The sequence below is a fragment of the Nematolebias whitei genome, chromosome 8 (genome assembly GCF_014905685.2).
Source record: "Nematolebias whitei isolate Nwh7 chromosome 8, NemWhi1, whole genome shotgun sequence".
Classification (NCBI taxonomy): domain Eukaryota; kingdom Metazoa; phylum Chordata; class Actinopteri; order Cyprinodontiformes; family Rivulidae; genus Nematolebias; species Nematolebias whitei.
In genome coordinates, this window is record NC_056505.1 from 31120052 (window position 1) to 31137360 (window position 17309).

The 17309-nt window shown below is 41.6% G+C and overlaps 1 protein-coding gene across 1 annotated transcript in view; it reads left to right on the forward strand.

Annotated features, from left to right (window-relative positions):
• slc15a4 (solute carrier family 15 member 4) overlaps positions 1-17309 on the forward strand; it is a 56825-nt gene that overhangs the window by 27100 nt on the left and 12416 nt on the right. The window contains exon 7 of the mRNA XM_037681186.1: positions 12789-12947. Within this exon, the coding sequence (XP_037537114.1) occupies positions 12789-12947 (159 nt within the window). The remainder of the gene's footprint in view (positions 1-12788; positions 12948-17309) is intronic.

The window sequence follows — 17309 nt, forward strand, 5'->3', positions numbered from 1 at the left end:
ACTATTTACTACTTGTACTACTATTCCTACTAGGGATGTAACGGTACGCTAAAATCACATTTCGGTTTATTTCAGTTTCATGGAGGTCTTGGTTCAGTTAATTTTCGGTACAAAAAAGGCCAAAATAAAAAAAAGATTTACAAAATGTTTATTTTGAAAATATGCCAACAATACGTTTGTATAAAAATAAATAAAAGCGACCCATTTGGATGACATTTTAAAGAAACGGCACTCTTTACAATAAATAAACTATACTAACTAATGAAAATCTTAATAAATATGATAATAGTCAGAACCAGAACAGTAAGCAGCAACAGGCTGTTTACAATCTAACTAATCAAGTTTTAAGTTTTTGGCCAAAAAGACCAACTTGTCCTCATTTTCTGTCAAAAGCACGGATCTAGTTGCAGTGACATTATCTCCAGTGGTGGCGAAAACCGCTCACTAACAACAGTAGCAGGAATAGAGAGGTAGCACTTTGCTAAATTTGCAGTGTGGCTGTGTTTGGCCTCATTACTCGCAACCTCTTGGACCTGCTCCCACCTGTCCCTGGAAAAATTCAGAGTTCAGTCGTCACAGACTTTTAAAAATAATAATTTTAAAGCCTGCGCATCAACAACAGAATACGGACGTAGATCCAGAGCTTTAAAAACTTCTACAGCTTGTGTTATTGCTCTGGACCGATCTGAATGACCTGATAAAGGTTGTTTAAATGCTGCTGTTATTGGTCTTTGCACCAACCAAGCTGCTATTCTGTAGAAGAGACGTTCACATTCTGATGATGTTGTTTCAAGAGTGTTAACAAGTTAGACGTGTTGCTGCTGCAGATTCATTCTCCGTGAAACCACGTCGACACGCAGCTTTGGATTTGTTCACTTGTTGTTTAACAAAAAAGCCATAATGTTCCCAAACAGGAGACCGCAACGAGATGCTAGAATGCTAATGCTACGTGCGCTGCGAGACTATAGCGCCGTGCTAAAACACGCTTAGGAATTAGTTCCACAGTGCATAATCTCCTGTTAATAAAATTTTATGATTGAAAAAATAACTGAAACGGTACGCACGTGAACTGAACATGCTATATCGAAACGGTTCAGTACACCCACGTGTACCATTACACACACGTACCGTTACACACACGTGTACGTTACACCCACGTGTACCGTTAAACCCACGTGTACCGTTACACACACGTGTACCGTTACACACACGTGTACCGTTACACCCCTCATTCCTACTATTCCTACTACGCAGTTTTTCACTTATCGTGGGGCTTCAGGGTACAGATCCCCCGCGATAAATGAGGGACTTCTGTAGTACATCCGTAAATTTTCTCTTTGTCCCGCCCTTAACTTCTGATCTACTCAAGATAATTTAATGAAACTTCATACACGTATGCATCATCATCAGATGGGGTGTTTCATACACTTTTCATCACCCCAGCTCCAAGATCAAGGTCACAAATCAAGGTCTAAAGTTATAAAAGATCTTTAAATATTCATTCCATTGCTATAGATTGCTGTGTAATAGTTTGTAGATGGGTGTAAAAGTTGTCGTATGCAGTACTTTTACTGTGAAAGGTGTAATTTGTAGTAGTTTAAATTAAAAAAATATGTTATTATATGTTCTCTGTTTTTGCTTGCTTTGTTTGTTAAATTGATTTAGCCATAGTTTTAAACTGTTACCCAGAAAAAATGTAAAAAAAACAAGAAGGATCCAAATTGTTCAGCAGCCGAAATTCTATATCAAGCAAAATATAAAAAAGGGATTTCACATCCAAAAGGACTCATCTCCTCAGTTCCCCGACACTTTAAGAGTTTTGTTTAAAGAAGAGGTGATAGAAGACTGTGGAGCGCATAACCACAATGTTGCATCATCTGCTGACATCAGAATGAAAAGAGCAAATATGTACTTCTTTAAAAAAAAAAAGTCATGATTTTGTTCCAGCATTTTACAACATCTTTATCAGTTAAATATAGAGTTTGATTTATTGGAAATTAAATTATTGAAGGCTTTTGTTTGTATTTTCATACAGCATTGTAATATTGTTGGAGACAAGGTTTTAAAATGTTCGGTTTTCATTGCCATCCTTTGCCTGTTTGTTCTTTTCTGATTTAACATCTTCAAATGGCTAAGAGTATCTATTATAAATAACATTAAGCTATTTCCTGCAAAATAAAGCAAATTATTTTTCTTGAAAACTACAAAAGAAAGAACATTCTTTTAGAATTACAGCACTCGTAACCCACTTCTCACTGGACTCGTGTTTGTCTACAATTCAAAATGTTTCTGTTGCTGCTTTTTCAGTAGAATAAATGTTCTTATCAGTGTGAAGCTACTCATAAACCTTTGATCAAACTTTATCTTCTCATACAGTTTTTAGTGTTGCATTTCTCAATTTTTGAATTAAGAACGCTTGCTGGATGGGAAGGGAAACATCCTTAATGTTTAGTTTTCTATTTTTATGGGTTTACCATGTTCCGGTTGACTGAGAATTTACAATAGCATTTACTAAATGTTGCAACATAATAGGGGTGGGCGATATGGCTCAAATAAAATATTGTGATATTTCAGAGCATTCTGGCTATAACAATAAATTTTGTGACATAACAAATAAAAAAATAATAAAAAAACAGAAATCATAGTTATTCATTTGTCAAAATTAGCTTATGTTGCTTTGCAGTATTATATAAAAACAAAAAATACAACAAGGGTTAATTTTACTGAAATTACTTTATTTAGTAAAGTATTCAATCTCCAAATAAAAAATAAAAATGATCCTTCTGTTATTTAGATTGAAAACGTCTGCACAAAATATAGATCAACAAAATCCACCATAAAAACTAAAGTGCAGGTGAAGTTTCCCAAAATAACTGAATAAAATGAAGCTTAAAAGCTGTTGAGCATAAATGTAACATACAACAAAAATATGTTGCCTTTTAAAAATATATATATATATATTCTCCCTTGTCCTGTCCGGCATTGTGACAGAATTATTGTCTGAGTGTCAAAGTGATGCCCAACAGGTTTACTTTCACAAGCAGAGCATTATGGCTGGCCTTAATGCTCCACTTGATATGAAAATTAAATTTTATTAGAATTTGCTTTGGGCTTGTTTCAGATGTAATGGACACGGGGATGAAAAGCAAAGAAGATAACAAAGCAGAAAAGTGAGAGAAGAGTTAAAATGTAAAGAAGGAGATAGGAATAGAGGAGAGAGAGAGGGATAAAGAGAACACAAATCAACATCATTGAAGTCTGACTCTAGACCTGCTTAAAGGAAAAAAACAAAAAAAACAAGACAGCACCGAGAAACCACAACAACAAACAAGATATATAACGATACTTATAGCATCATTAGAAAGTATTTTATACAATACATGGTAATGCAAGATATATTTAGGGGCCTCCACAACCCAATTGAGTGTGTATCTGATAAACACCTGAATCTAAACACCTGTGTGAGCATGCTTATCACTATAAGGTTTCTCCATAAAAATGTTGTAGTGATGTAGGGTTAGTTTAGCTTAGGAGCTCCACTACAATCAATATTTAATAACGGGCTCTCTCTTTTTCGAGCTACTTGACAGATATGTGACAGAGGTACTGTGTTGGAGATGGTCTAATCAGTGACATGAGACGTTAATTTTCTTTGACCCATCAAAATGAATGTGGTCATTTATTAACAGAATCATAATTTAACATCAAAACATTGTACACTTGATTATTCCGATCAGCTCTGATTAATAAAACTTGGCACGTTTTACTTAATAAAAACAACAGACATATCCTTAGATCTTAAATTAATATCTGCAGACTTTTAGCTTATCTTTTTACTGGCAAGATAGAAGAGTTTTAAAGATGGGAAATGAAGGAGTTTGAATGGAGAGAAAGGATGAATCAGCTGCGGTCAAGAGGTCCCTGGCACGCTACCTTTCAGCGTCTCCTCAGGGCGGCTGCGACTCGGCAGAAGTCGTGAGATAATTCGTTCCACAGAACAAACTTCCTCAGCAGTTATAGGGCATTCACCGGGTGGAGCCATAGCGAGGCATCGTGGCTCCGACAGGAACTCCAGCCGAACTCCATCAGAACCAGAAGAACTAACGGGACTCTGAGAAGACTCAGAGGAACTCAGAACTTCTGTTCTCCAGCACTCGAACTTCTCCCCACTAGAACTTCTGTTCTTCCCCCAGAACTAACTGGAACTAGGAAGTGTCGACTTTTAAAGAGTTCTGCTTCCGGTCACTTTTAGGAAGTCCTGATTGGTTGAAAGAACCAACAGGGGTGTGGTTTTAGTGACGTCAGAGGGTCACTACAAGTCAAGAAAACAGCAGGAATGTTTTAGAAACGTCCCGTACAGACAGAAGACATGTTATGGCGAAGTGGGAGGAAGCAGATGCCAGTAGCTTCTTATTTACCGTCTGCTAGGTTTAAAAACAATCCACTTCGTTCTAATAACTTCTTTCTGACTTTCGACCGACATCACTACTTCTCATTTCAGACAGAAGATCAAAATGCATAATTACTTTGTAACAGACATTTAACTTGATTTCTACTTTGAATGAGGATTAAAAATCATTAATACTGTTTCACAGTTGATTTAAAATGAGTGGTTCACTTCAACATTTAAAATGGTTTGAACCAAACACACTTTTGATTATCAAGACATTGTAAAAATAGTAATGATAACATAAAAAAGAGAGTGTTCTTTCAATTGATTAGTTCAGGATACACTTAGAAAGTCTCTGGATGAGCTAATTTGTATTTCTGGATTCAAATCAATGAAATAACAGTTCCTGTCCCATGAAGGTCTTCAGAGGCAGGTCTTGACCGGAGGCCGAGTTCACTACAATGTTCAATAGTGGATGTGGGGACCCACAGACCCCTCCCCACAGGACACGATGGTAACAAAGGGAAGACCGGAGCCACAGACTTGCAGCGGTCCCGGAGCTCCGGGAGTCCCCCAACAGGGACACCCGCACCCCCCAGAGAGAGAAGCAAAGGGAAGCCCCGGGTGATCCCCAGCAACCACAATGCAGAAACCCCAGGAGGCTGCAGCGACGAGTCCACAGGCCCCGCTGGCAACCCGCCCCTCCAGAGTAGATCCGGCCATGGACACCGGGTCCCGAGGTCATACCACCCCCCAACAGAGTCCCGACAGAGCCAGGGCACCCAGGCCCCGGCAGGTAGCCACCAGGGTGGACCTGCACACACCCCACCGCCCAGCCCCAGATGCGGAGAGCTTCCAATGCACCGGCGGCAGGGGGGCCCACCACTGGAGGGGAGCACGACAGGGGGAAGTAGACCCCACATTAAATGGGAGGCCCACATTGAGAGGGGACCACCTAAAACCCAACCCGAGCCATAAACAGGCACACAGAGACAGCCTGACAGAGCCTCTGTCAGGCCGTCCATGCGCCCCACCCACCCGACAGCGACCGCAAGTCGGCCCCAGGCTGAGGAAGGCCGGCCCAGCGCACCAAAGATCAGGCACCCCATCATCCCCACACCACAGGCCCGGAGAAGCCCGGCATACCACCTATGCACTCCCCCACACACACACAGCACACCCCACCGTGAATGTCATGTCAGGCCGACCAGCCAGCACTCCGTCAAAGCGAAGCCACGCCCACGACTGCTGCCATACTTCACCAATGACCGCACACACAAAACCACAGCCGACCCCCCGCCGTAACCCGGCAGCCACCCCAGCCAAAGGGCCGGCCATCGCAACCAGGAACCCTGATCAAAAGATCCAAACAACCCAGGGAGAACCGGAGCGCCGGCCCCATCCCCAGTTGCCCCCCCAAGGCCCAACGCTCACCCACAGCCCAGACCCCAACCAGGCAGCCTACCCCCCACCCTGCCCGACCCCAAATGTCAAACGGAAAACGAGGGTTTAAGAAAAAGTAAATAAATATATATATATATACATATATATATAAATTAACCTGAAGACCCCACTCCTCTCTCCTCCCACTCAAATAACGTGTTGATGCATGTTGTTATATAGTGCGTTTAAAATGGGGGGGGGAAGAGGTGGCGACCAGCACAGACCCACCCCTTCCCCAGAGAGCAGGCAGTGCCCATTCACCTCCCCAACCCTTGCCCAGAAACCTAAATGTCTACATGCTACATATGAGAGTGGGCACAGGTCCCAGAGGTGAGAATGATTAGACATCCTACCACCTATATGCCACTGTGTGCCCACTCCAGACCCTATATATGCATATGTCGTGAGAATGTTATATTTGAGTGTCTAGGTTGTTTAATAAAATTGGAGCCCAGGTCTCCACGACCCATGGAGATGGAGGCTCCTCCCCACATCTCAGTAGTGCACCTGAACCCCAAGGCCCTGCTTGAGTGGTGGTGTGATAAGAGTAAGCAGAGGAAGATGTCGGGATAGGGAGGAAGAACTGAGGTGGCAGTGCCCTCCCAGGGGGTCAGCTCCCCCACTGACCCCAATAGGCACCCCCATTCTCTGAGATCTACCAGGGGTGGGAGGCTCCAGTACATCCTTCCAGGAGCAGGAAGCAGCCGCACCACCAGGGACCCAGGCCATGGATTGGCACATAGCCCCGAGGACCGACCAGAACCGGGGCCAGCGACCCAACCCCCCTGAGACAGTCTAGACCCCCCAACCCAATCCCCAGCTCAACACCCAGCCCCTCGACCAAAGAAGCCACCAAATTCCAACAGCGATAATCAGCCAGGAGTGTCCTAACAGCCACAGATAATGCACCACGACGACCGAGAGCGCACCCCCACCCCCACAAAAGAACCGACCAGTCCACCACAGCAACACCCACAATGAGAGTACCCCACGCAAGGGAGGGCACACACCTAACATGCCCAGACACCCCCGGGCCAACAGTGCAGAGCCACCCGAGCGAGAGCCCCCAATATACCCCCCACCCACAGCCCAGACCCCCAGCCAAGCACCAGACCACAGCCAGGCAAGAAGACACCCAGACTGAATCCACCCATCCCCTCCCATGGCCCATCCTCCCCCCACCAACAGTATCACCCCCCCATGGTAGAGGCCCCAAAGCCCACCAGCGCACCAAGGGCCCCCAAGCCAGGGCCCCCAAGTCAGGGCCCCCAAGTCAGGGCCCCCAAGCCAGGGCCGGGCGCCGGTGCATGCACCGGCCCAAGACCCCGACAACATACCCTCCAAGACCCCCGGGTCAAGCCGGGACCCCAGCCCAGGAGCGACACTCCCCCAGAGCCCTGAACCCGTTCCCACCCCAAACCCACCCAGGAGCAACCAGGTCACCAGGCTAGTAACGTGCGCCCTCTGGTACAGGCCACCCAGAAGCCTTCACGCAGCCAGCAGAGGTCAATGCCCAGAACCACCAAAGCCACCTCCTGTTGCCTTTAAATGAGCTGTAACTTCCAAAACTTGACAAGGTGATCAGCTGACCCTGAAGCTTGTTGGTGTTTCAGCTTCCTCTGTTCCTGTAGGAATGATTCATTTCTCTGATGCTTTGTCTTTCATCACCTGACTCTGTTCTTGGTCCATGAACTGTGGAACTCAAGAGAAAGACCTGCGCGTGTTTGTACCGGCAGTTTAGAGCGGGGGAGACTCAGCCGAGAGCTGCGCCTGCATCGGCAGCTCAGAGCGGAGTGGGGGGAAGGGAGAGACAGTTGAGCTGCCTGTACCTGCAGCACGTTGTTTGTTTTTAGTTTTTTAGCTAGCTAGTAATGCACGCAACTAATTAGCGTCACGCCAGTACCAACAGGTGGACAGGGGGTGCGCAATTTGGTTTGGTCATTCGGTGCACTCGGTTCTGTTAACGGGGTGGGGCGCTTGACATATTACGTCATGAAATTAGCATATCATGCTATAATTTATTTGCCCAGGCAAGCTTTTTTTTACCGGTATTATCGTGAACGAAATATGGCCCAGCCCTACACCATAATGCAAGATTTCTTGACAGAGATGTGTAATTTTAGATGCACAATTTGATAAATAAATTGGACAATGGAAATATAATTCTTCATTGGATTAGCAGAGTTAGTGCTTTTCAGAAACACGATTGCTGGTAAATTTCGTGAACTTTTCTATTAGCTGTAGGCCTTTTCCTTCCTTCTGTATCCTCACAGACAGCAGTAGGATTTTGACTTTTTACATGGTGTTCAGCTGTTTATAGTCTCTGTCTGTATTTTCTTCCTCTTCAACGTTATATAACGTTAGCAATATTATGTTTATTTTATATATTTTAATACTTTATGAACCCTTCCCACACTCTTGCAGTGTTCTAAACTCTTAAACCGATATCATTTTAACAACATACGTACAGTACTCTATATGTAGCTACTAAATTTTACTACCAGGCTCTACAGAACAGGAACGGCTTGGTTCCGGTCCAAACTGAGAGATGAAAAAAGTCCCAGTGCAGCATGACCGAAACCCACCACCCCATCCAGGTTGATGTGCGCTTGCTGCCACTCCAGGAAGGACGCCCCGTGTGCAAGGCTGTCCAGGATTTAGTCCTCCACTCTGGCCCAGTCTGGACAAGCACCGGGCGACCAGAACCAGACCAAACCCCACTGCGGTCTGTTTTCTACAGCCCCCAGGATCCGGGTCACACTGAGTCCAACTGCAGCCCACCTACTCGGCAATGAAGATACAACTTGAAGAATGAGTTCAACTTCAGGATTATTTGATACTTTCCTGTCAGTCCTGTGAGCTTATCCTTACAGAACTTCTGACTTTAAGTTGCAAAACTTTCCCTCCATTTTCAGAACGCAGCGGTTGGAAGCAGTGACTTCTGGGAAGTGAACTGATGGCTTTTGGGTAATGCAGTTCTTTAGACTGGCAAAACAGTGTATACTTAGGTCCTATTTACATGGACACGATGGGGGGAAACATAGGTTTTTTTCATATGTTAATTAGAGGAAAAGATTTGCGTTGACACAGTCGCATTTTGGCTTTACATGCATCCGGAGGATTCCCCCCCGCCCTCCCGAATCCGCTGTAGTTACCATGCCGGGCCATTAGATGGCACTGTGAATTTTGTACCTTCACTAATGCGCATGCGTGCTGCCTCGGTACGTTGTTTTCCTCTGTGCTAACCAGCTAACAACAACGTAACGTAACAACAAGTTAAAGCTGGATTCTGGCTGGATTTTGGATAAGAGTCGACAGATTTGATGCCAAGCGGGATCGCTTCATCTAACAGCTCCACACCGGTCACTGGGTGGACCAGAACCGAGTCAATGTTGGACTTTACTCCGTGATCATCAGTAGCTGTTTTACAGCAGGTAAATCAACGTTCTTAATAATGTTAGTTTGTGTTTACTTTGGTTACAAAACAACCAACTGAGTTTTTATTTTTCCTGAAAGAAGAAGAAGCTGTCCTCCCACCAGGAGGACCGGTTCTGACCAAGGCTCGGCCCATATGCAGGGCAGGAGGACGTTGAAGAGAGATGTTGGATGAACTATTTATTTTAAATTTCCCTCATTTCTTTTATTCAATCCATTCAAGTTCAGTTAATGTGTTTTAATAGTGTGTTCAGTATAATTATCAGTGTTTGTGTGACATACAGTATGTGGTGTTGAATAAATAAATAAAAATTAAACCTGATTTCTTCATTTTCACCTTTAGTGTTCACGCTACATGTTAAGCATCATTTTAAATTTGAATTACATAATGTCCAGATAGCTTCATTTAGCTCAGAGCTTCATTATATCACTCACACTAACATAAATACTGTTTAATATTATTAAACTGTTATTATTTAGCACATTTATGTTATAGTGCAGCGCGACGTGTGCGCGTGCCACGTTCTATAAACAGCGACATTAGAACTGGATCAGATTGTGTCTCTTCCAACACAGATGTTGGTCACAGCACCTGGAATCTGAACTAGATTACCTACGAGATTAAAAATATATTCCATCAGTCGAGGTTCTGAAAGCAGTGTATCCGCCGCCATGTTGATAGAAATATAGCGTCTGTCCGCGCGTGCGTGTGCACATGTGGTTTAACACAAAGCCTCAGCGGGAGATGTTTACATCATCAGCGGGGGGTCAGCGAAAAACCTCCACTCTGGAAGGTGGGTTCAGAAACCTCCGGATTCAAAGAGGGGGGGCCACTGGTATCGTGTAAATGATCAGCAGATCCGCAGAGAGAAAGGAGCGGATGCACTCAAAATACGCGCCGTGTAAACGGCCCCTTAATGAAAGAAAACTACAAAATGGCAGCGTGTTTTTTGTTTGTTTGTTTTTTTGTGTGTACACTGCAATATTATGAATTGTACATCCATAAACCATGATAGACCGAGTCTGTTTAAGTCAAACCGAGAAGTGGTGAGGGACTACTGTACAATGGAGCCTGATGATGTGGGCAATTCCATATGCTGACACATGCTCTTTTTCTAAACTAAGAGGGAATACTGAGCCATAAATATTAGTTGTTTTTTTTCCTCAGATTATTCAAATAATTTTTTAGTCCCTACGTGGTATGTTTTATTTTTATATGAAAATTAAATTTTACCATTCTTTAATTTGAAATCCTTGAAAACTTGAATTTTGAGCATTAGATATCCCTTTATTCAGGCTGCTTGGAAAAGACTAAAATTATCTTTCATAGAACAGGGTCCGTATGAAAGCCAAATCCCGACTCGCAAAGCTTCGAGGGTGTTTAAAATAAATGTGCTCTCAGTCCATACTATCCCACAGGGCTTGCTTCAAAGAAAATTGGCTGACAGACTTATGACATTTGTCTGGTGGAGAGGAATATTTCCCCTTTGCCGTGTTCTTTTTGAATAAATTTGTTTAAAACCCCCACTGCCATTGACTTCCATACTGCAGTCATCAGTCTTGCAGCGGGGATTTCTTTCCTTAGCAAGTCAGTCTATTTCCTTTAAGTAATTAAACAAAACTATTCCCCTTTATGATTTTATTAAGCAATGCATTAGAAAAGTTGACTATATGTTTTCAAAAAGTAAAGTAAGAACTGAGTTGGAGGTAAAAAGATATAAATATAGTGACTGTATGAACTTCTAGATGTAGCTTTTCTCTTGAATAATCCTTTTGGTCAGAAAGGTGTAGTTGTCCATTTTCTCTGTACTGAAAGCCACAGGCATCACTTTGATATCAGAATGTTGTCACGGACAGAAAACGGCAGAGTTTAGCATAATGTTGCTGTGCTAGTTTGTGATGGTCTTGTTGCAGTGCTGAGCTGTTCACTGGAACCTCTCACCAATCTTTGCACTCTGGGACAGACATAGTAAACACATTAACCCTGGTTTGTTTCTATTCAAAGGTTAGCTTAGGACACAAACACATGTATTTCGTGATTAAAGGTAATTCTCTCTGTAAAAACCTCATGTGTCCTTATCTCCTAACTTTAGGTAGAAGATATTTGTATTTGTTTTTTTTTCTCCAAAACTGATTTTTATTTTTTCTCAGGCTCTTGGCTTATTTTACATCTATCTACTTTTACCTGTCATGACACAATAAGCACTACTGTATGTAAAATGAACTAAATAGATTGGATTCCAGTCCGTCCCACCCACTACACTAGAGGGTGCACTGGTCATGTGACCTTGTGAGTCACTGCAGTTACATCCATCATTAATAAAATGACCAAGTAAAAAAAAAATAAAATAAAAAGACCAAATGTCTGCACCTGGCATTTTGACTAAATAGCAGAGTAAGGGCTGACTATGGAAAAAAAAAAAATATATATATATATATATATATATATATATATATATATGACAACCAAAACCAGCTGATCAAAGTCAGCAGCAAAACTGGTTGATCCACTCTGAGACGGTGCTATTTAAGAGACTGAGCTGAAAACAGCTCCTCAGACTGAGGAAGTCTCTCGGATGAGACGAAACGTTTCTACATTTTTTTGTTGATTTGCTTTGTTTTGTTTTTTTGAATGTCCAGAGGACCAGATTTAACTTTTTTAGATTTTTCTACCTGGATTATTGAGCATGCATCAGGATATATTATCTGCTCTCTTTGCATGAATTCTGAAAATATATGTTTTAACTATACATTAGACACTGATCACTGCAATTAGCCTGCATTTACAAAATTTACACAATAAAAAAAGTTTGCTTCAAATTCATCAACTAGTTCAAGTCATAATTATTAAACCAGCTAAAAAGCTTTGAATCATTGCATCATTTATTAATAATTCACTGACTTTGGGTCTAGTTTAGATCATCATTAGTTATACCAAATATATTTCCCTTATACATATATCAGTTTTACATGATTGCAATATAAATAAACATTAAATATCAATTACATTAAGTTATAATAGTTATTAATAATTTTTGACACAGAACCAGCAGGGTTTTCTGTTAAACAGTTGGCAGGTGTCGGCTGTGAGGAGTAGCCAGTTTTGGATGACATCTTAGCTTCTCCATGATGGCACATGTGTAACCAATGGGCGGTGTGCAGTCTAGTGGTTTTAGAGAACTCTATGGTCCCGCCACAGGAAATTACCAGCTAAGGAAGTCCTTTTCTTTTCCCTCAACCTGTACACATTAATGGATTTGTCTCTGTTAGATAAATCTATTATGTTACAAAAAGATGGATGAAGACTGATACTAAATTGCAGTGCATTGTCTTACCCTGTCCCACTGAAACAAATACTAATTTAACAGTGCAATCAGTAAAACATATGTAGAAGTATATTACTAATTACATTAGTATCACAGCTTTCCCCATAGACACTTTAAAATATTTCCACATTTTCTTCATTAAAAATTTCACAACTATTTTATGTGTTTTTGTTTTTTATTTTTACTTTTTGCAGGTCTTGAGTTTGCCTATTCTGCAGCCCCCAAGACCATGCAGAGCGCCATCATGGGGCTCTTTTTCTTCTTCTCAGGGATTGGCTCCTTTGTGGGCTTCGGTTTGCTGGCTTTTGTCTCCCTGCCTGAGATCGGCTGGATGTCATCCTCCATAGACTTTGGTAAGACCTTTTCAAGTTTAAATTGTGCTATTTTGATGTTTTGGACTATATCAAGAAATGCTTTAATATGATGAATGCTGAATAAGCCTATTGAAAATGACCACTGTGCTGTTCCTGTCGGAATGACGGCCTAAGGTTTTAAATCCCACTCTCCGATTTAAATGGGTTTGTTTTCAGTGTACTGTCGGCATCATCTTTGACTTCTGCAGGCATTTGTTGAAAGACTCATTGTACAAATACCTTAGCAACTAAGAGATAAATTTAGCATAGTGAAGCATGTAGTTGTTGAGGAGCATAAGTGTATTCTTCATAGGAAAACAAACAGAATTAACAGAGGAAAAAATTGAGGATTTAAATAGACATAAAACTTGACTGAAAATGTTAGGTAAATGAATTACACCGATTCATTACATTAATGAAGTTTTAACTTTACTCCAAATTTTAAGAAAATGTGCGACATAAACAGTTTTTTTAATGTAACAGGATCTTTGAGTATTTGCACATATTAGCTCTAATATGTTATTATTTCTCTTTTCTACTAAACGTTGTTGTTGTTTGTGACTCGTGAAAACTAAGTACTTAAAAGAATTGCATTTGTTTATTACATTTTTCATCTAAAAACATTGTCATTATTTTACCAGCACCAGGCCGGGTTGAAATTCAGCCCGGGAGTTTTGGAGAGGCCTTTTATCCGATCCTACAACAGATGCTCATGGAACCAGAACTTTAACATGAATATCCTGATTCATGAATAAATGAGTGAATTTAACATGAATACTTTATTTTCAGCATAAAAACAGGTTTTTTTTTTCAACAGTCAAAACTTCTGATTACTGATGAAGTCTTTTCGATTTAAAGAGGAAACATGTCAATAAGTTTTTTTTTTGTTTTGGTTTTTTTTATATCCATCCAGAGGACCTGACTTAACTTTCATCTGATCCCATGACAGATGCACGTGGAACATGTACAGTACATTCTTCTATCTGGATTATTGATCATGCATCAGAATAATCAAAACTACTGTTTATGTTTGTATGTATTCAATTATCCAAATAAAAAAATACAAATCATTTTATAAAAGTTTATTAAACAAGCAGCTTATTATAAAAATCAAAGCAAATATTAAGGAACAACAAACAACTTTCAAAGGTAAACAGACTTATAACATCATAATTCTCCCAAACAAAAGGAAACTGTCAGAACTTACATCATTAACAACTTGAGCAGTACACTGATCTCTGCAACTCTGTCTATAACTGTGTTGTTGTCTGAAGTCATCAGGGCCTCTTTCTCTCCTCCTCTTCCATCTCCACCTCCTTCTCCTCTCCGTCCTCATCTGTCCCTTCCTCCTCACTCCTATGACTGGCAATATCCTGTCCCTCTGCATCAACTCCACTGACACTGGTCTTTTCAGCTAGTAATGACAATAACAGCAACAAGTTTTATAACACAAATACAACATAAGAAAAGTGCTACACACACACACAGTAAATTAATTAGTCACTGCAATGTATTTTTCTTGAGCTGATAAAAATAGCTCTATATAGGAAAATGGACTCTTTCCTGAAATATGTTTTCTTTTGCAATAAAGAAACGTGCCTTTTTCTGGTCAGTCAGTATGGATTGATTTTAATTTTAGTTGATGAAGCAGATGAAAGCTTTATGTTCTTATGGTGCAACAATACTGACAGGCTTCCTTTAATGTTCTGTGTGTCCAGAACACATCCACAAACCCAAATACACTGCATGCCAACACTGGGATGATGATAGGTCCATGTAGGCACTGCTTGCTGTCTTCATGCTGCTCGATCCTGTGTTATCACTGTCCTACTGTCCTGGCTGACTTTAGTCACGTGACCCCCCCCCCCCCCCCCCCCAAGCATGAAAATTTCTGCTATTTTAACATATTTGGTTGCATCCTGCACTAACTTTTCCTTTTCTTTTTCCTTAGTCTTTCTGCTCCACCCATCTTTTTCTCCTTTCTTTTTAACATGTTAGCGGCCCACTCTCCCTTCTTGCTTTTTCTTTTTCAAATTGGGAGGGGCTGTTTGCATGTGACGTTTGATTGACACCTGTGGACACGAGGGCGCAGCAGAGTTTTTAAAGAAAAGAAAAAAGTACCAATCACTACCGGCCGGTTTGGCCTGGAACTGACCAGCTGTTAGAAAATCCTCTCGAACCTCCCTAAGGCCAGCCCGCCCCTGACCAGCGCCATGCATCCTGGGACAATGACATACAGATGTTTTTGAGGAGCCTAAAACACAAATTGTCAAGATAAAAAGTTATAACTTGACCAGTGTTTCCCCTCGTTTCCTTGCCTTGGCAGGGCGCTCATATCTTCCGTGACTTTTGTCGAGGGGGTGTGGGGTGTGTAGGGAGAGACATGTCTGTGTTACGCGCTGTTTGGACCAACAGTTTTAGAGCAGTGGTGGAGGTGGGAGGTAGACTGCCTGAAAGAAACAGTGCTATCTATGTAGCTTTTTAGCTAGCGCGTTTGTATTGCACGCTACTAGCTTAGCGATACATCATTGCCAGCAAATGTCGGGGGGTGGGTGGTTGGGTGCAGTTCGGTAGGCAGGGTGCTCTGTTCTGTTGACAGGGTGGGGCACCCTGCTTGTATAACAGTAGGGGAAACACTGCAGTGGTGGAGCCTTTTGTCTCATCATTAGACCTTTTTTCAAAAAGCTCTCCAGCTACGTTTTTTATTAATTTTTGCCTAAGTTAGTTTGAGAGCTTACTAATACAAGAAAAAAATACAGCAACTGAGTGAAGCAAGCACTAATATTGTGCAGGACGGAATTGATTGATTCTCAAAATAAAATACCATGCAGACTAACAGAAATAGAAATGGAAAAAAAAACCTTTTTATTCTTTGTATATGGTTCCTAATAGTCCAAGGCCAGGTACTAGTCCTAGGCTCCGTGGTTGGAACCCTGCACACAAAGGTTTACAGTGAGAAGAGAGGCACATGGAAGCAGTACAGGAGAAACCACAGCAGACTATACTGGAAATGTGAAACTACAGCATCAATAGTTTTCCACAGATATCGATCAATACTAACGTTAGTATCGATATTGACAATAAAGTTATATTTTGTTTTAGTCCTTATGCACTATATGAGTGGAAACGATCAAACATGATCAACTTTTGATGTTTAGTTTATTAGCACTGGAGCTATCACTATTAGTCTAGATCAGGGCTATTCAACTGGCTGCCCAAGATCCAAATCAGGCCCACGGGTGAGCTCAGTTCGGCCTACCAATAGGTTTATATTTAAATAAAACTAGATTTTAAACCGTAAAACAAACTTACTTAATGATAATGACTGCTGGATGTTCAGCCCCTGAGTTCATGGCTTTCGGTAACTGTGACCCCCTGAGGGATTTAGTTGAATTGCCCTGGCCTAGAACTAATGTTATAAATATATAGCTCTGAAGCAAATAAATAAATTAGCTCAGGAGCTTACGCAATTTGGTCTGGAGCTAACGTAATATATATTATATGAGTATATATTTCATATATTTTGAATTGCGCCATTTGGGGTGGCTGCATGTTGGAGTAGCTCTGTTACATTCATTCTGAGATTTTACTTTTGGAAACTTTACTTCCTCTTTTGCTGGATGTAAGTCACATTTTTTGGATGATTATTTCCTCTGATATCAGATGCTGTGCAGCTGGAAGGATTTTTACTGAAACTTTTTTTTACTTTGGACATTTGTTATGATGCGTAACCATAAAAATAAGGTGGTTTTCTACAATCAGGAGCAGCTGATTAACATCTGAAAAGCGCAAATGATATCTCAGCTACAGCGCCAAATCTCAAATGAGTTGAAAAGGAGGTGCCGTGGATGCATTCCCATCTCCCTGCCAGCTATGCTCGAGTGCCAAACCACTGAAATCCTGGAACTAGCAAGAAACATGTCTTGTGACACCAGAAAGATTGGGCTCGTCCCCCGACACCTGCAGCCCGCTGTCTGCAGCGACAAGGAGCTCAGCAGGCTGCTGGGAGGAGTGGCCATCGCTCTGGGGTCGTCATCATTCCTCCCAACATTCGAGAGATCCTGCAGCTCGGAGGAACCGAGAGGCCAGCCGAGTCTGGGTGGACAGATTGGATGGCATCTGCAGCCAGTTTCTTCAGATCCATTTTGGGGCGGACCTTTACAAAAGATCCTTCTTGCCTACAGCCATCAGCATCTATAACATCTCTTAATGAAACGAAGATGATGAGTTACAACATTTAATTTCTCTTTGGGATTAATAAAGTATTTTTGAATTTAATTGAATTAGCTCTGGATGAAATACCATTAGCTTTGTACGTATATATATGTATGCATGTGTGTGTGTGTGTATATATATATATAT